The 21,272-nt window shown below is 38.8% G+C and overlaps 1 protein-coding gene across 10 annotated transcripts in view; it reads right to left on the reverse strand.

Moving 5' to 3' along the window:
* The window catches only part of FAM13C (family with sequence similarity 13 member C), a 251,300-nt gene that overhangs the window by 114,983 nt on the left and 115,045 nt on the right, over positions 1-21,272 (reverse strand). For all 10 annotated transcript variants that reach the window (XM_072823165.1, XM_072823164.1, XM_072823163.1 and 7 more), the window contains one exon: positions 20,005-20,206. In XM_072823165.1, coding sequence (XP_072679266.1) covers positions 20,005-20,079 — 75 coding nt within the window. In that variant the 5' untranslated portion in view covers positions 20,080-20,206. The remainder of the gene's footprint in view (positions 1-20,004; positions 20,207-21,272) is intronic.

Here is a 21,272-nt window from a genome sequence, read left to right on the forward strand (position 1 = left end):
TTCTTGTTTATTTTATTTAGTTTAGCAAAACTCAAATTATTCTTCTGCTCCCAAAGCAGTCAGGAGAAAAATCCAAAATTAACTTCACAAATACTACCCCAGCTCCTCAAGCTTCTCCACTAATGTCAGGTACAAGGAGAATTAGGGATCCTCAAACTCAGAAAGCTCTACACTCGGTGAGCAGGTGGGCAAAGGCGGGGGCTTCTAGTTCTAGTTCTGATTCTAGTTATTAATTTATTAATAAACTCTGTGGCTCCAAAGTGGCTATTTATTCAAATATTTACTGAATTCTTTCTACAGTGCCAGGGATAGTCCAGGCTGTGCAATTATACTGGCAAGCAAAATAGATCAACAGTCAGGGAAAAAAAAAATGAAAGAACAGAGAAAGGGGAAAGGAAAGAGGAAGGAAGGAAGGAAGGAAGGAAGGAAGGAAGGAAGGAAGGAAGGAAGGAAGGAAGGAAGGAAGGAAATGAAGGGAGGGAGGGAAGGAGAGAAGGAGGGAGAGAGGAGACAATAATTTCTAGGTTTTTGCTAAGTCAATGCAGATTTTTCCCTATTTCCTACCTTCTATAATAATAGTGTATAATCAAATCAATAAGCCCCAAAAGCACCACAAGATGTGAAATATCTTATGAGGAGCTCCTCTGTGCCTGGACCTTTCCTCCATTCACACTCTTTGTTCTCTCAAAGCAGTTTCCTCATTCCAGGGATGCCTTATTTATATCCCATCTTATTTCTATCCTGTCTTAGTCAAATCAGGCTGCTATAACACAAATGCGATAGATGGAGTGGCTTAAACAGCAATTTATTCCTCATGGTTCTGGAGGCTGGGAGTCGAAGATCAAGGAGCCAGCCAATTTGGTTCCTGGTGACAGCTCTCTTCCTGGTTTGCAGATAGATGCCTTCTTGCTGTACCCTCACATGTCAGAGAGAGAGAGAAGCAAGCTCTTTCATTCTCCTCTTACAAGGGCACAAATCTCCTAAAGGCTCCATCTCCAAATGCCATCACATTGGGGATCAGGATTTCAATAGATGGATTTTGGGGGCACATTAATTTTGGAGTCCAAACCACATGCCATGAGTCCTAGGGGGTCCCTTTCAAATACCATCTCATCTGATGACTTGAGGCCACATCAAACAGTCCTGTCTCTCTCCTTTCTGTACTCTCCTCTCAATCCCCTTGGTGTTTAATCCTGTATAGCCTTGCTTTGCAGTATATGCAGAATCTGTGTTCTTGGTTCATGTCCCCACATTAAAATGTAAGTACCCCAAGCGAGAATGCCTATGTCTTGCATTTTTTTCATCCTCTTGCAGTGCCTCAGCACTGTATAAAATATTTGTTGATTCATTCGTTCAGTCATAACATGTCCACTGAGCACCAATGGCTAATGCTGAGGAGGAGCTGTTGGTAGATTTGGGAAACCTGAAGATTGGGACTAATTTAAGGGAAACGCCAGTTGAATTCCTGGCAAATAGGAACCACAAAATATTTTTACTGAAATGCCAGCTTCTCATTGCCTGCATGTTAATTTCTGTAAGTGGAATGAGGCTAAGAGTTTGGCCCAGGGAAGGGTCTTGAACAGCTGTTTTACTGAATAAATAAGAAACTGCCAAATACCAACAGCAGCTTGCATTTGCAGTATGTAAACTTCTCAGACTGCTCTCCCATCCATTAGCATAACTTATCGAGTATGTTTCTTAAATGAGGGCATCCTAAGTACTTGGAAATAGGCAGAGTTTCAAGTGTTTCTCTGTCTATATTATTAAGTCTAACAATTCTTCATAGAAGATGGTCATATAAAATTTAGCCCACATATTTTCTTATAAGTTCTGAGCCAATGAAAGCTTTAGGACTTCCTATAGAACACTGAACTCCATCCAGGTGCTGAACAAAACACAGCACTGGACCAGAGTGTTACACGGCTTTCCACACTGGACTCCAACCATGTTCCTGTGTTAACAAGGGGTATGTGTCTTTCACTCTGTTGAGCCATTGAGAACTATTAAGAAAGTCTAATTGTTCTCACAAAATGTGGGAATAGCTAACCCATAAGAGAATCATGTCATTCCAACATTCTCCTTTTAAAGACTTGGTGGAAAGGGTGCCTGACCCAGTTGCAAGACTCTTGATCTCAGGTTTGGAAGTTCAAGCCCCATGTTAGGTGTAGATATTACTTAAAAATAGAATCTTTAAAGAGAAAGAGAAATAAGTGGTGGAAGTATGAGATCCCTGCCTTCCTCTTTAAAATATATGGTTTTGGTTTTGGTTTTTGGATTTCTCTTGAGGGAGGCTGCAGAAGGCAGTGGAAGAAGGAAGGGAAGTAATACTATCTCAGAAACCAGAAATGCCTACAGGGATTTTAATTGCACAGAAACCTATTTTAAAAAGCATTTTATAACTGGAATTAAAATAAACTGAAGTGAAAATGGAATACTATGTACTATACTATCTCAAATTAAAAATAAATTAACAGCAGTAAGAAAGTAAATCCTGACAGGAAAATTATTCTAAGCTATCTAAAGAGAATAGACATATCAAAAATAGTGAATCTTATAAATGCCTAATGTTCACTTCCATTATGGCTTTTCATCTATTATAACAGTACTGTAGTTAAAAGATGCCTGGTCTTTGATATTAGCCTCCTCAGTAATGCCCCAGGGATGAGACTTTGGGGGGAATCCCACAAATGTGCAAATATTAGCTCCCTCTTCAAAGATCTCCATCTACAATGTTAGCACAAAACAGGACCAATTCCTCAGAGACTGAATCTTGTCTTACCAAATGCTGCCCAATCTCTGTGTCTAATTTCCCAATCAACAGTGATTAGGGCTGTTTTTTTTTCTAAGTCTTTCATCAGGCTCTTCAACCACAATAGGGTATATAAAGTTTTTGCTTCAAAGATTGTCTCTATTTAGAAAGCATGCTTCCTTCTACATAATAAGAGTAGATGATACATGAGGGCTGAACTAAATATTCTAAGTAAAGGTAACCCAAGGAAAGTTTGCATGCAGACCTGGGAAAAGTCTAAGAATGATCTATTAAACTCAAATACTAATTGTAATACCACGCATGCTGAGAAAGTTTTTAACCTGAAAGAAGTTGGTTTTTTGGTTTTTTGGTTTTTTCAATTTGGAAACCCAGCAATTATCCAGAATGAAGAAAGAATGAACTAATGCCCAGAACACGTGAACTCAAAAGCATTTGGAGCACAAAATATATCTGGCATTTCAAAGCCCAAAGCCACAGCTCCAGGCTCCGAACAAGTTTCCATAAAGCTTAAGATAAAAGAGACCCTGAAGGGAGACAGGATTCCAGCTCCCCACACCCCCACCCTCGGGGGAGTAACTAGGTGAATAAGTGAAGAAAGCAATTCTGTGAATCTGGTCACGCTGTGAGTTAAAGTATCTTCATTACCCATACGGTGCTTCCTCCCTCTGAGTCCAGTCCCAGGCACAGGAAAGCCAGCCTTCAGGTGCTGTGCTGCCAGGGTGGGCCCACAAGCTGCAGAGGGCCACACTGGACACATTCTCCATAATTTCACCTGAATTGTGAATTATTAACATGACACAGTTTTCTGGGACATCAAATTTAAGTGAAGATTTAGAGAAAAAAATTCTTTCTCCAGGGTGCTCACGTGGCTCAGTGGGTTGAGCACCTGACTCTTGGTCATGGTCTCAGGACCATGAGATCAAGCCTCAGGTGAGCTTTGTGTTCAGTGAAGCATCTGCTTGAGATTATCTCTCCCTCTCTCCCTCTCTCCCTCTGTCCCTCCCTGACTCACTCACACGTGCTCTCCTTCTCTCTGTAAAATAAATAAATAAATCTTTTTAAAAAATCATTTTTCCATTAAAACAGCTATATGAATAATCAGCATTTGTATAACTGTTTTTTAAAGACTTTATTTATTTATTCATGAGAGAGAGAGAGAGAGAGGCAGAGACACAGGCAGAGGGGGAAGCAGGCTCCATTCCATTCAGGGAGCCTGACATAGGACTCCATCCCAGGTCTCCAGGACCACACCCTGGGCTGAAGGCAGCACTAAACCACTGAGCCACCCGGGCTGCCCTGAGCCACCCGGGCTGCCCTGTATAACTTTTTAAGATGACATGTGTACACCAGTCAAGATGTTTAGTTTCAGACAACAGAAACAAAGTCTATCTAATTTAGGCAAATCATGAACTTATTAGAAAGCTTACAGACTAACCCAAATGGCTGGAGAACTAGCCATGAGGCTTTGAGGCCAAAACTGTGCTCAGAACTGGTCCAACGTGGACACTTCTGCCTCCAATGAGCAGTCTGCATTTCTGATGTTGCTGACTCTAAGACCATTAAGTTATTATTTTATTTTTTAAGGAAAAAAATAAATAATGCTGTTCATCAAAATCTATCACAACATTGATTTTAATCAATTTTAAATTTTAATTTGATTTTAATCTCAGCAATTTTAAAATTTGGGGAATGTGTGAATCGTAGGAGTGATCAAACGTGGTCAGCTCTACAGTGTACAATACTCACACTCACATCACACACTAGTGACACACACCACCATCATGACCAGGTCTCCTCTCGCCACATCCATTCCCACAACAAGTTCTGCCCATGTCCTAGCTGGAAGGGAGGCTGGAGAAAAGCTGGCATTTCAGTTTGTATAGTGCAAAAAAGAAAAACAGATCCTGCTTTTTTCCCTCCTATGGGAAAATTTTCAAGCACAAAAACAGAGTTCAGATGCTGGGCAGCCAAAAAAGAATGACAAACATCCCCAATAGGCAGATTTCAAAGAAACTCCCTCTTATGGTAAAAGTTCAGTGTCCTCTGAGGTTAGAATTCAGAAACTGAGAAAAATGTTCGAGAAGCACCAGAAGAGGCAAACTCTTTCGGATGAAATCCAAAGCCCTTACACTCCAGCCCTACAAACTGTTCCAGTCTAGTTTCCAACACCCCACCCTACACACACCCTGAGTGCAGGGATGACTAATTAGGTGGCAGCTCTTCAACCACTGCCATTATCACTCACGTCTCCACTCATGATGCATTCCCTCAAATTAGAAAACCTCCCCCCCTCCAAAATTTTTCTGGACTTCAATAACTCCCACTTCATGACTTGAACCAAAACTCACCTTTTGTGGGAGCTTGCAGACAGCCCCATCTTTGTGATCCCTTAGCACATTAGACATCTCTCCGTTGTGAAAGGAAGAGGGCTCCATGCAACACCTGAACAAAAAACTGCATTTATTGCTTACTAAAGAAAGAGAGAGCTACACATCATCAGGCGGTCTCCTTGAGAAAAGCAGAGTGCTAATCTTGTACAAGGCTGGGAGACCCTCAGAGCTCAGGGCCTGGGAGATGTCCAGAAGCTGACATGTTTAGGCAGCAGCTGACCTCCAGCTGCACAAGCAGAGCTGGAGTACAAGTGTTGCTGGCTGGCTGACCTGCAGAAGTGTATCACTAGAGTTAAGCTGCTCCTGACAGTTTGACTTTACAACCTTGTATGGTGGTGGGTGTGGGAGCTGCGGTCGCAGATGGGCTAGCTGGCAGAAGTGTGAATGATCACTGTACCAGCCATGGAACAGGTTCTGATCTTTACTGGTAACCACACAACAACTGGTCTTCCCCTTAAGAGGATAGGGACCTTTCACTCTCACAACTGGGACAATATATTAGAGTACAGTAACCACAGGAATAGCTAGCATTCTAACATTTACTGAGCTCTTACTATGTACTAGGCCTTACAGTAAGTATTTTACAAGGATTATCTCATTGAACTCTTGAACCTTATCAGTTGGTAGATGCAACTATCCCTCATTTCATAGATGGGGAACTGTAGGAGCCTCCCTGAGATTCCGGCTCAAAGAGAATGGCAGCTGAGGTCCAGCTCTTACCCAGCACACAGAAAGGACTCTGCTGAGTGTTGCTATTGCTGTGGCCCTAATGACAGCACACTCACCTTAAGAACAAGCAGCAGGTCTCCCCACTTGGTGCCACAGTAATGCTGAGTGGTTCAGGGCCTCTCATTTACAGGCCTCAATATCTGCTGTCAGAAAGAGTGCCTGAATCATCTAGTAGTTCAAAACCTGATCTGAAGGTCAACAAGCTCTGTATCTTGCCATCTAGCCATGGCCAAAGTCAACAATGAATCCAACACCCTGCACAAACTGTCAATGACACCTGGCATCCATGATGGTAAGAAAGCAAGGCTTAAGAGAATACATTCCCCCTGGTTTCTAACTACTTTGAAGCCAATTCTCCATTCCTGATACAATTACCAATCCTAAAAGTTGGTTGACAACATGCCTCATCTCCCCCAAGGTGACAATGTTCCAGAATCCTAAAACCCTAACAGAAACACCAGCTGCAGGAAACAAGCAGCTGATTATTTTGCCACTTGCTGCTTACGTGCATATACCCAAACAGGACTGCCCCAATCACCACTCCTAAGGAAAGCACTCCCATACCATCTGAAAAAATTAAGTCATATGAAACATACCAAACCATAACTAAACCACAGCACTCTGCTGTCATTAATGGCGAAGACACATTATTAAAATATCTCTGTTTCCTTCTCATCACTCCTCAGCAAGTGCAGTAAGAAATCCATCTGCAATTTATTCCTTTATTTAAAAATATCCCAACAAATGAGAGGAATCCTTTTTCTTCTCCTGATCCCAGCCAGGTCTTATCCTCCAAGGTCCTAGACACATCCACAATCTGTGATAATCTCTTTGGTGTGTGTATTAAGGTACCCACATATTTAATCCATCCCCAAATCAACAGAAAGCATGAATCAATTTTTAATACAACTGTAAGAAGTAATACCCAGGAATACCATTAAGTTAGTCATTCAATTTGCGTGGCCTTGAATAATTTACTGGACTTTTCTGTGAAAAGGAATGAGTACCAGCACCTAAGGTAGACATGACAATTAAATGATTATTATAGATGGCACTCAGTACAAAGCTGTGCACATGGTCACTGCATTTAATATGATGTATTCTTGGGGTGCCTGGGTGACTCAGTCACTTAAGTGTCTGCCTTTGGCTCAAATCATGATCCCAGGATCCTGGGATAGAGCCCCGTGTCAGGCTCCCTGCTCAGCAGGGGAATCTGCTTTTATCTCTCTCTCTCTCTCCCTGGTGGTGTTCTCTCTCTCTCACTCACTCTCTCAAATAAGCAGATAAAATCTTTATAAAATATATTGTATCCGGGATCCCTGGGTGGCGCAGCGGTTTAGCGCCTGCCTTTGGCCCAGGGCGCGATCCTGGAGACCCAGGATCGAATCCCACGTCAGGCTCCCGGTGCATGGAGCCTGCTTCTCCATCTGCCTGTGTCTCTGCCTCTCTCTCTCTCTCTCACTGTGTGCCTATCATAAATAAATAAAATTTTTAAAAAAATATATATTGTATCCTTGGAAGCTGCTGAGAGTAGATCATATGCCTTCTTGCTACACATATATACATTGGCTACAACAGAGCTCACCAGATTCCTATCCTGTACATGGCTCAGGAAAGGCTCTAACATCCAGATGCTGGTTCTTCCAGATGCTTTGTCACAGTAGAAACCAGTCATTGAGTTCCCACCCTGCTTTTTAGCAATGGGTGGAAGTGGGATAGTTAGAGATTTAATAGGGAGTTATATTTTCTTTTATCTCTATTTCCATCTTGACATTTCACATTAGGTAGAAATGGCTACAGCTGTCAAAGTCTTTATTAGTAACCAGTAAAACAATAAGCAATATTTTAAAAGGAACCCTAAATCATTAGTATTTGCCTGCTTTTATTCAGAGCTAAATTAATTCAGCCTTCTGTTCAATCCCTTTGTCCTTCAGGGAGAGCAATATCCGGTCCTCAGAGGACAAGGCTCTCTGGTTCCTAAATTAAGTGTCAGTTTCAGTTTGTGGCAATGCTGAGGGAGAAACTGACAGAGGTGGGAGGGAATCTCACCCTCCTGTAGAGCCCCATGATTTTCCTCTGGTGGTTTTTAAGTCTAGTAGGTCACACTTGCAGTATGGTTAGTGTTTTCTAGCTTAAAACTCACTAAAATTGGGGCATCAAGGAGACTTAGTTGGTTGAGCATCTGACTCTTGATTTGGCTCAGGTCATGATCTCAGTTGTAAGATCGAGCCCCATGTCAGGCTCTGCACTAGGCATGGAGTCTGCTTAGGATTCTTTCTCTCCCTCTGTTCCTACCCACTTGTGTATCTCTCTCTCTTAAAAAAAAAAAAAACACAACACACTAAAATCCAACCACGTCCCCACAACATGGAAGTACCGATTGAGAGAGCTTTAAACTTAGGCAGTATTCCTTTGGTTACTGAATGTTAGTTATAGCTGAAAAGTCTAAAAATCTAACATTGGAGATGTCCCTGGCACATGCAACATTACCAAGCTAAGCAGCCATAATATTGTAGTTCAAAGTGTTAATGAACAAGAGAAGCAGAGTCGAACATCTCTGTTTCTACAAAAACCCCCTAATGGTGGCTACAACTGATTGAACCGTAGACGTTGCAGAGGGCTCAGCTATTAAAAAAAAAAAAAAAAAAAAAAAAAGATTCATAACAAAACTAAGCTGGGCTTTATTGAGGGGTAAGGCAAAGTTCCATCATGACTCAAAGACCACCAGGTATCTGGGTCTGGAGGCAACCACATAATAAAAAAATGCTCAAAATAGTAAAGCCATCCTTGTGTATGACACTGGCCTCAGTAGAGCAGTAGTTTTCATGGTGGCAATCCCCTGTCTGGCAACTTAACTCCGTAGGAGTAATGCTTAAAATATGACACTCTTGTTGTCTGTGTCTTCCATTAGTTATATTGTTTTTGATGATTTTTGTTTGTTTTTGATGATTTAAACACAAAAACTGGCTCATCAAAGTCAGACTTTCTATTGGCTTGATGACAGCCACTGTTCATGGCAAGTAGGTCCCAGTGGAATAAATGGTTTTCAGACTTCAAGGGCAGATTTTCAATTTTTTTTTCTCTTCTATCCAATTTTTAGGAGTTTATTATCCCTAGAGAGTGGACTGTTTTTTCCAGGGTGTTCCATGCTGTTCAGATGCTAAATATATAAAATAATGACTACAGTTTTTCTCCTAGACCTAGAGAAGCTGCTGACTTCCCTTCCTATGCCTTCTTTTCCTACTCTAGAAGGATTGAAGCAAATAAAAAAACATCCTGATGTATCAGGCTATAGGCACAACTGGTTACTTTTATCTTCATGGGAGAAGGTAAGTGAGGTCAGATGTTCACGCCATTCATTCTTGACGGAGTTGAACAAATTTAGTAAATAAAAACAAATCATTTCCAGTTAAATTTCAATGCCAAACAATAAATAATTTTGCATTATAAGTATGTCCCATGTTGATATTTGCTTGCACAAAACTCCCATTTCTATTCAAAACAATATCAACATGGGAAACTTACACTACAAAATTATTCCTTGTTTATCTGGAATTCAAATTTAGCTGGGCATCCCATATTTTATCTGGCAGCTACATGTCTTGCAAAATATGGAGCCCAAAATTGCAGGCTTGAGGTTGATATGTTATGTCTCAGTCCCAAAGTGATATTTAACCATGTTTGATAAAGTTTGGATTGGCAATCCTTAGTTACCCGAAATGTCAGTTCATTATGTTTCTGCTATCCAGACTTCCCAGCTTTGCTTCCAAGCTCCAAAATAGGCTGTCTAAGTCCCTGCTAAGCTGTGTTCTTTGCCTAAAGAACACCCTGCTCTTGGATAAATATCACCAAGTGCATGAAGATGTGAATTTGCATATCTGTGTGTATGCAGAAACTCAGTTCCCACATCTGACAATATCCAAATTGTCAAATCCACTTTCTATAGGAAGTATTATTTTTGGATGGGATTTTTAAATGTCCCTTAATCATGGTACCATAGGTTTAGCGGGCATAATCCAGTCACTACAATCTTCTGGCAAGAGTAAAAGCACAATTATTCCTAAAGAAAATAATAAAATTAGTGAACTCTGAAATTTCACTTGACAATAGAGAGAAAAAAAAAAAAAACGGTAACTAAACCAATTTTTTTTCCTGACAATAATGAAGAAGGTATTTAATTTGAAGAAAGGGTACTTGTAGAAAATTCAAATTTCTGCTCAAAACAATAACAGTATGTATTTGGTGATACTTCATTAGCCTAATTAATCTTCTTCTTCTAGTCCTTGACATTAATAACAATACTTCAGTACTATAAAGGGCTAGAAGAGCAAAAGACCAATTAACTTCTTCTTGCTTTAGGTTATATGCTAGAAGCTGTAGAAGTAGTAGAAGCTGTAGAAGTCATTAGTGCTGCTGACTAGTAATTCATTAGGGTACACTGGCAGGATTGTACTTCCCAGTCAGTCTCTTGTATTATGCAACTACAGTGAGGGGAGAAGCACATGACCAGCTCTGGCCAATTAGCAAATAACGCAAATACCATATGATGATTCAGGCCTGACGCTTCTAATTATTGGTGCAGAAACTCTCCAAAGCTCCTTTTCCTCTCTGACTTTGAAACCAGCAATGTTCAAGACCGACATTGCTTAGTTAGTCTGGGTCTTTAATTGACTACCATGATCAGACACTTCCTGGTGACCAATGAGGATATGTAACATACAATAAGTGTACTTTTGTTTTAACTACCATGTATTTTTGTTTAAACTGCTAAAGTTTTGAATTATTTGTTATTTCAGCAAAGCACAGTCTGGCCTAACTCAGGGGGAATACAATTTTTGAGGTTTCAGTGCATATCTAGCCAAATGAGTTTTTAAAACATTCTATACACAATTTTTAGCCCCCTGAAACTTGTTGAACGTTTAACGTTATATCGTCATCTCTTTTAATTCTCAACAAATTCTTAAGGTAGGCACAAAATACCATCTCTCCTTTATAGATGAAAAACAAACACTTAAAGAGCTAGTAAGTAAATGCTTAAAACCATAGAGGAAGTAAGTGGCTGAAAAAGAATTTGAATCCATAACCATTTGGATCTACAGACCATGCTTTTCATTACCTCACTATTCTACCATTCAAGTATTTAGCCCTGGGATTTACTTAAAAGTTTCTACATAGTAGAGGGACAAGACTTGGAACCCCATAGAGGGGCAGCAGGTTCCAAGAGGGACAAAGATGTCCCATGGATGTTACTCTTCTTTCTATGCTATGCATTGGTAGGTCTTGACTATGGGCTGAATTTATAAGCTATGTAATGTTAGAAATCATTTTTGGAACAATGTCATGAAAATCGGAAGTTCTTTAATTTAGAATTTATTTATCTATGCAAAAGATGCAAAGATGCAGAGGGAGAGGCATAACAGGACAATTTTAAGAGCCATTCCATGTGGGTGCCATCTGCATATCTGTTAAATATTCTAGGCAGCATATAAATAGAGATCAGTTCTTGCTATTTTCTGTTGCTACAAATTGGTTCAAAAGAACCAATATCATCAATACCTTCTTCATTTTTTTAAGGGGAATTCTTCTGTAACTTCCATCATAGATGGACTATTACTTAGATAATAGGGATCTGAGTACTACAATGCCAAACTCAAATTTCCCATTGCTTGTAAACTTTTCTCAAACCAGCTATGTTGTTTTGAACACAAACTCCATCTGGGTGATTTTTTTTCTAACTTTTGAGATTTGATGCCCAGGCAAATAAGTCACATTGCTTAATTTTAAGATTCCTTAAAAAGAAAAATAAAAAAAATAAAAATTCTAAGATTCCTTTCTGACAGTATTTAGGCAGAATATATTTGTATATTTCAAAAAAAAAAAGTAAAAGTTATTTTACAGATTTCCAGGTTTCTAAAAATATCTTTCTCCTTCAGCTTAGTCATTTAACAAGATTGGTTATTAATTTAAGAGGAGTATCAGAATCTGATCACCATGAGAAACCAGAAACCCCAAAATTAACTTATATGGCCTCACTTTGGAAGACACTGAATTCCTCAGATTTCTGTCCTCCCTGAATCTCAACCATTTTACTCTTGGAGAAGTGAAGGATGACTTGGAAGATAAACCCAGAGGAACACTTTTCTTTCTGACCAGTTAAAAATACTCCCAAAAATCTATAACAGGAATTGAAGTAAAACCTCTAAACTGCAGCTGCAAAATCATACAAGAGAAATAATGTAGCACAAACTCACATGTCAAAACAAATATCTAAGGCCAATAGTTAGACGCACAATGAACTCATCCTTTTGACACACTCCAAAAAAGCAAGCCCTCAAAGGCATATTCAGAACTGAAACGTCTTCCTATCACTTAAAAACAAGTGAAATTCTATTTGAAGTTCATTTTAGCTTTCCAGTGCTCTCAATTTCAAAGTCAATCAGCTGTACTGGTTTTCTTGCTTTACAGTTTGCACTTGCTTAGTGGTTCAGTAACACATTAAGAAAAATGTACATAAAGTAGATCTATAATTAGAAACAGAATCTTAGTTCCTTGGGGGGTGAGGAATAATCCAGAATTAACTACTGACTTTTAGAGTCTAACACAGAAAGAAGTAGACCTATACCCTCCAAAAACAGAAATATAGTAAATACTTCATAGTTAGGTTATTTTGCCTGAAAAGTGTTTAGGGGTTTTCATTTCTGCAGAAAAATTAAAATGCAGATTTCACAATCAGACCTGTATTCCTTTCCAGCCTCTTAACACATCTACTGGAGCCAAATGGAGGAAACGTAATGCTGATGTACACCAGACGGAACAGCTGGTCTCCCCAAGGAAGTGGATTAGCAGCATGATTGCAGTACACAGCTCACTGCAGAAATGCTCTCTATACAGCCTCCTAAGTTTTTGTCTTCTGCTGAAATAGCCACCAGAGGGGAGGACAGAAGGTTGGTGCACTGCCTGATGCCAGCTGGTCTGGAGTGAAGATGGTAAGACTTAATCTACCAACACTAAATCTAAATGCCCTCTGGACAGTTATGAGGTCCAATACAGGAAGTTGATCCCATTAGTCAAGTCCAACCATCCCCAAATCATGTTGTTAGGGATTAATACTATAGTACTATGGAATTCTTTCTAATTTTTCACAAAACATTACAATATACATAATCTACTGCCTTTTCAAAAACTGGATGTTTTTACTTCTAATTCATAGAAGAATGTCAATAAATATGAACTTTATATTAAATAGCAGGTTTGCACATTTTTATTGGTTAATCAGGCAATAATGAATACAAGAAATTAACGTGAAACAAATAGTCCTAGAAAAAGGTAGATATGGGATGCCTGGGTGGCTCAGGTTGAGTGTCTGCCTTCAGCTCAGGGCATGAAACCGGAGTCCTGGGATCGAGTCCCACATCAGGCTCCCTAAAGGGAGCCTGCTTCTCTCTCTGCCTGTGTCTGTCTCTTTCTCTATGTGTCTCATGAATAAATAAATAAAATCTTTTAAAAAAATGGTAGATATTATACCAGGAACAGGAAAATCTGATCAAGACTGGTGGTCACACACAATAAACAGAAAATACTTGTGGAGGGAGTCTCATAGTAAATCAACCCCAAAGTTGTCCAAGATGACAAATTACCCAGATATCCTAAAGGGGAAAGCTGAAAGCTCCAGAGGACACTGCTAGTCATAATGAGATATAACAAGGCACATCTACATTTTTATTGAGATATAAATGATATATAACATTGTATTAGCTTCAAGTGTACAACATAATAATTCAATATATGTGTATGTTGTGAAATGATCACCACAATGTCAAGTTAACATTCATCACCATACACAGTTACAAGTTTTTTTTCTTGTATGAAATCTTTTAAGATCTACTCTCTTAGCAATATTCATAGTCACCATATTGTATACTATATCCCTAGGACTTACTTATTTTCTATCTGTAAGTTTACACTTTTGACTACCTTCACCCATTTTATCTACCCCCCATATTTTGTGTAATATATCACAAACTATTACAACAAATATAATCTATTGCCTTCAATAAGTTCTCCTTCCTAGAAAGAGTAATAAACTGCTTTGATAAAGAATTTCTGCTTTAACACAAACTCACGATTCCTATTTTATCTTCAAGTTAATCATATCAAAGCATCAATAAAACCTGACCTTTCAGGAGACAAATCATTGAATGTTTCCTTTCCAAGCCATTATTTTTTAATATCCTACCATCTAGGAAGACGGGGATAAACAAGCAGAAAGGAAAATTGCAATTGATCATGGTTCAAATAGTCTCCTTATTTTAATATTTAATTATTTGATGACATTCTTGCATTATCTTCCTCATTGCTGGACTTTTATTGGATCAGCAAATATATTTAAAGCTTTATTCTTTTAAATCATTCCTGTATAGTGGGTGTAAAACTGTAATTAATTATTCATACATGCACACAAAACCTCTGATTCTGCTACTTCATCCAGGTCTCCTCAGAGAAATGGCAAGACCAGGATTAAAGAAAAGTTGCTCAGAGTGAGATTTGAATTTGATCCTCCTAAGATAAAATTTCTGAATCTGACTTTGGGGTTGATCAGAAAGGTATGAAAGATTAAAACTTTCAATGGATACTATCTGGCCCATTATCCCTTACCCATATTCCCATTCCCAGCCTGGCTAGGACCAGACTGAATATCCACTCTGGGGTGCTGAAGACAAAGTTTGTGACAAGAGAACCCAAAATGGCAATAGCTAAACATTTACCATGGTTCCCTTCAGCTTCAATTTGGGTTGTTTTTAAATTCATAAAGGTTGTGCCCACAGAGTCTTCACAAGTGCTTTTGGGGAATGATGATCAGAACAAACCAGTCAGAACTGTGTCTTGATGGTGACAACAAGGGTTGGGCAGGATTTGAAGCATAAGCTTCAGGTCCCCCAAATTAAGTCCAGCTTTACAAACAGAACCACTGTGTCTATCACAGTGCATTGTAAATCTGCTTAATGTTACATTTACTCTGATTGAAACTCTTATGAAATAGCTCTATCAACTTCTATATTTGTTCAAGTCCTTGTGGCATTTTGCCTGATGCTATTAGCCAACAACACTATAGTATTATCAGAAATAATTATAGTGATTATTTAAAATGCTGACTTGTTCACAGCTTTACTTCTTCCATTTGAATCTAGCATCGTCCAGGCTAGTGGTTTTCAATCAGAGGTGTACATAAGATTTTCCTATGGAGTTTAATAAAAATGCAGACGTCTAGGACCTACATCATACTTAATGAATATTTTGCTTTACATTCTTGGCATGTTCTTTCAGGATTATTATAAGTCCAGGTTTTTCCCTCTGTAAAAACTGCACTCATCTATTTTTGTAAAATCAGAAGTAAACTCCCTGACTTCTTTAAAAATAGACTTACTTGTTTATCCTTTGAAACATTCTAATTTGAGGGCAATGATTTTATTATTGTTTTGCATGTCACATTTATTCATTATTCTTATTATGAGCTCTCATCAGACTTTTCACATCTGAAAACGATTCATAAATTAATCACGACCAGCTTCAGTTTCTGTCATCTATACATGCTTGTTTTCCTTAGATGCTTGCCTGCAGGTTCTACTATCAGCTTCAAGCCAGAGTTTGTGTTTTCAACAAAGAATACTTTCAACAGTCCCATGGTAAAGGACCAGATGCTTCAAACAGTTGACATTTTCAAGAACAGACTCTGGGTACAGGAATCGGATGACACCACTGGGCTGAGTCAAGATTTATGGAAGCTGACAGCTTTATGCTTCTGCTAACCCAAGATCAACAGGAACAAAAATTAATTGTGTCAGACTGAATGGACTAGACTGATAAGGGAAATTTTACTGTAGTTATTTGTTTGGAATATTGTTATTTTGATGTTCGATTTATTGGATCTATAAGAAAGTCCTTTTCTCTACTTCACCTCACAACTGAGTAGATTCTTATATTAACTGTATTTTATTATTTTCTGTATTCTTCATGTTCTAGCCTCTGGAGCCACACTCACTTGGAAATAAATTCTCCTAGGGCTACCCAATTCTTAGAACATAATTGACTTGCCCAGGAGAGAACCTTTCACATGCAAACTAATTAACCCAGAGTAACTTGGAACCAACTCTCTTCTATCTGGCTCATATACTCTGAAAGGCAATATTCCTCTGCCCTAATCATCTGAACCAGGTACCAGAGAGTCCTTATCCCTCAGAGTCTACTGAAATGAATCAACCAGTCAGTCCTTAGACTGCTTTATCTGTCTCACCTTCATTTTCCCATGGAAACCACATACAGGCCTTGCTTTCTACCTTTTCCTTCTGCTTCCTGACCATCCCTGGTGTTTTCCCTCTGTGGCCTTGCATGGCATGACATGCTCCCTCTCCTCTTCAGACCTACGAGTAGAAATCTTTTCAAATGGCAGTCATCTTCATTTATTGCCCTCACCATACGTGATTAATAATAATTTTTTAAAAACTTGTATTTTAAAACTGTTTCATTCGTGTAAACTGAAATGAAATATTTAAAAACTATATCTGAGTCTCACTGATCCCAGAGTTCAGAAACTCACCCTGTATCCTTACTTTTCATTACAATGGGGTTATTTCATATATTCAATAATAACCTGTCTTCCTTTTTCCAGAATAAAATTGAAAAATCTGTTATGCAACCAATATCTTGACTGGAATGCCATCTTGAGAATGATTTTCATTGAATCAGATAGAACAGGCCACTTTTAAGGAACAAATATGGCTTTACTTGTGAAGCCAATGCCTACAGAGGCCTCCTAGGATAACTGGCCTGCTATTTGGCTTACAGGGTCCAAACTTACAGGTGGTAAAGATGGTCATTTCCTGCCAAGCTAGAAACCTAATGTTATTTTGGGGACCTCAGGAGAGGAATATATCCAAATGCATAGGTACTGCAATTGAAATATAGTGGAGAGAGTTTCTTGAATTTAGTTCCTTGGGATTTCAAATAATGGAGGCACTAAAAGTCCAATCCGAGATCCTTGTGAAAACTCCCAGAGAAAAGTTAATTTTGTAATTATTCAATAGTGAATGGCTTTCGATTTTGCAAAGCATGCTTTAAAAGGCCTATATGGTAAATTAACACTCTTGCTATACCTATGTAAATTCTCAAGTCAAACCTAATGAGACTAGCCTTATTTTGTGATTAAGAATAACCTTTCTTTGAGATTATTATGACCCTCGAGGGAGGAGGAGAATGTAAAGAAAAACTATAAATGACTGAAATTTAACGGATGCCCTGGTTAACTCATTCTGGATAATCTTTGCTTCTATCTATGACTAGGCTATTTTACAAGGCTGTAGACATAGAAGTGAACTTGTATATATTGATGGCAAGCAAATAATTCCTTGTGTCCAAGGGACAATAACTGATTATCACCAATGGATATTATAAGTTTTGCCAATTTTGTGTCCATTTGTAAATTTATTTCTGTATTTCTTATCAGATTACAAATATGCATACTTTGCATTCTGTTTTGATCTGGTTGTAATATCTTATTGATTCCCTCATTAATTACTAATTTAAGTAAAATCTTTGATACATCTTTATCTCATATCTATAGAAGTCATGATTATAGTCTTTTTTTATTAGTCTTTTAAATGTAAATTTTCACAACTGCATAAGATCACACTTATATTTCACACACAAAAAAAGATGACACAATCATATATATACCTCTCTTACCAGTTTCAAATTACTCAAGAAATAATATTGAGTGACTATCAAATGCTACAGATCCAAAGGTAGACAAAGAGGACTGAATCGATGACCTTAAGAAACTAGCATCCTATGGAGCTAACATTTACTCAAACATTTGTCTAGCTTCTGTGGTCAATATCATAAAGCTTTAAGGCAGAAAAATATATACTTAAAAAATTCTCCCCCAAGTAATCTTTTCTAAATAAGTAATTACTGGTTAGCAGCACAATAGCTCAGCAAAGGAAAAAAAAATTCCAAAGTGAAATCATGGGTTTTACATAAAAATTAAGATATGAGTAGTATAAAGGGCTAGGTAAATCACTAGACTTATAGTTGGAAGATCTGCATACCTTTTGTTAGAAACACTGTGCTTTTATGGAAAAGACCTTCCACTCAAATTCTTCCTAATCTATTTAAAGAGGTTATGTAATCCCTCTAATCCTTAGTTTTTCCATTTGAAGAAAAAGATAATACCCATTCCACCGGATTGTGGTAAAACATGTTACATGCCTGAACACAGGAAATGCTTGAATACGTGTAAGCTGATCTTATTAACAATATTATTTATTGATATTTATAGATTCAGTTTTTGCTCAATAGTCAACCAATGCTAATTCTCTCTCCCCAAAGAAAATAGGAAGAATGAAATATATTTCAAATTTCTCCCAAATATGAAAGATCTAAATATTATCAAAGTTCTCTTAGTCACTGGAGGAGGTGGATCTCATTGAGTGGATAGAGATGTTAGGAATGAACTGGAAATTTTACCTGCAACCCAGGATTCCAATGCTGTACTATAAGCAAAGATAATACAGGCATATATCTCTCCAGAAATCTTCCTGTGTGTGTGAGCAATGGATTGGAATGACATGCCCACCTTATAACAAGTGACAACTGTGTAATTTCTGAGAACCAGGCTATAGGATGACAAGAAAGAAGGCACTAATGCCCAAAGTGTCAGGTGACCAACCCTAAGGAGGAATTCAAGATCAGAGCCTCCCTGAGGCTCTGCATCACACTCTGCAGGCAGTGGAGTATCTGTATCCTCTCCAGCACCACACTCCTAATCAGATTAAGTGCTGGGTGCACTCAGTAATAGGCAGGGTCTCAGTTTATCATAACTCAAAGAGTATTTTGCATTCACTTCTTTCTGAAACAACTCAGTTTAAAATGATTACAACATAGCTTTATGAATGCAGAGGGCACTTTCATTTTATTGCAAAATTAACTGACTAAATAAGAGGTCCTAATGCCAAGGAGTAATAAGATAAAAATCATAAGACAAATAAGAAAATGACAAGGTCAAATAAAATATTCAACCAAAGTTCTTCTAACAGGGAGATTACCTGGTGTCCATTTGCTTTAGAGGACTGGACTTAAAGTTATATAATTAATCTACTACACGTAGGACCTCCCACATTATTTTTAAGGTTTAATTTAACAAAAAAAAAAAAAAGCAAAGTTAATTAGTATTAATGAAGCATCCATGCCCCCAAAACTGTGTTAGGTGCACTACAAGTATAATCTCATTAACCTCCTAGTAAGATAAAAGTGGATTATATTCAATCTATTTTTTAAAGGCATCATAAATTATGAGGCGTTTTTTTTAAGATTTAAAAACATCACATTTTTTGTAACATCCCTCTACAACTAGAGAGAGTTTTTGAAAAATTATAATATATAAAGGTACTACCCAAATCAAGTTGGAAAAAAAGTTTCATTCATTCAAACACTTCTTGATTTCAAAGAACTGGATACTACACACACACACACACACACACACACACACACACAGGCACATGTGCACTTGAATATTTACCCAAAGCTACTAAAAGGCAGGCTAAAGTGAGTGGCTCTGGGTAAACTTGGGACTTTTGACTTGCTGACAAGAAACTTCCAAGATTTCAAAGAACTGGATACTACACACACACACACACACACACACACACACGCACATGTGCACTTGAATATTTACCCAAAGCTACTAAAAGGCAGGCTAAAGTGAGTGGCTCTGGGTAAACTTGGGACTTTTGACTTGCTGACAAGAAACTTCCAAGTCTGGGGCAAGAGGTACATAACCTGGGTAAGTGAAGATGGCTGGAGATCCTCCTCCACTCTTCCCTGCAAGAATGCAGCAGCTACTGGGAGCCAAAGTCAAAGTCCAGGGTTTAAGGTATTAGTTTGAAAGGGCGCTAAACTACCAGTCTGCGGAGTCCCCGGCGCTGGGAGTGCCATCCACGCGTCCCAGGCCGGCGGTGGGCGCACTGACCCATCCAGCTCACTCATCACCTGCTGCCAGAGCGGTGGCCCCGCGGGAGAAGCACCCACTTAGCAAAGGCCTGAGGAAGGAGAGCCCGTTACCTGACTTTCTCCGTGGCTCCTCGCGCTCTCCGCCTTGAGCAGGGTCTTGGGCTTCCTGGACTTGAAGTTGCCCATGCTGGGTCGCAGCGCGCCGTCCACCTGCAGGATCTGCTCTACATGCTGCTGCGGCTCGCGGCAGGGCGGCCCGGGCTCCTCTAGGAGCGCCCGGGCGTCGGGGTAGTTTTCTTTATTGTCTTCATCTCTAAAACAGGAAAGACCCAATTTAGAAAGTACCCAAAAAAGTAATAAACTGCTGCGGGAAAGCGGGCCTGGCACGCTCATTGCTGCTCTATTTATATGATATCTAGCAAAATGTTTAGGGTAGACTTAGTTTCACAGGAACAAGAATCTAAAAAATGTGAATTTCACTCTTTAGATCACATTCCCTTCCTGTGTTTACTGGTGGATGCATACTTTTTTTTTTTAGTTGTAACTTTGTGCCTACTATCACACTTGTTTTTAATTTTTCACATCAAGGTGTTTTCATGTATATATTTTCATGGATGTATTTTTTCTGCGACAAAAATACGAGATTCGGGTTCGAGATTGTCTGCCCAGTTTTACAGATTAAGAGTCTAGAAATCAGGGGCGCCTAGGTGGCTCAGGTCATGCTCTTGGGGTGAGGAGATCAAGTCCCAGGGTAGCTGTGAGCTGGGTGTGGAGCCTGCTTAGGATTCTCTCTCTCTCTCTCCCTCACTCCACTCTCTCTCTTAAAAAAAAAAAATTCTAAAACTCAAAGATTAAGTGAAGTGCCTAATAGAGGGCTAATTCACCTAGACCTCGAGTGGTAGATAGGTCTACAGTCTCTGCTGCATATATGTACTTGATTCAAGGCAGGATACTTGCTCCCATGTTTAGAATCATCTCCCTACAATTTTCAAAGGCCTCTAGAAGTTTAACAAGGTCTATTTTGATAGACAACCTGTTACTTGGATAAACTATAAAACAAGTACCATATCCTACCCAACCAAACCATCTGAACAACACCTTCAGTGCACACTCAAAGATCCTGTTGTCTGGGTTCCATTCAGTGTGGACTTGCTGGAGGTGACTACAAGGGCTGGTGTCACCTTCATGCATTTAGTGCCAGGATGGCGCTTTTAATTTTCACTAACAAAGCAAATTCATACAATATAATCCTATTGTTTCAATTTCCTCAAAAATAGTGACATAATACCTTTATTTTTTTTTATTTTTTTTATTTACTTATGATAGTCATACAGAGAGAGAGAGGCAGAGATACAGGCAGAGGGAGAAGCAGGCTCCAT

Source organism: Canis lupus, chromosome 4, assembly GCF_048164855.1.
Source record: "Canis lupus baileyi chromosome 4, mCanLup2.hap1, whole genome shotgun sequence".
NCBI lineage: Eukaryota > Metazoa > Chordata > Mammalia > Carnivora > Canidae > Canis > Canis lupus.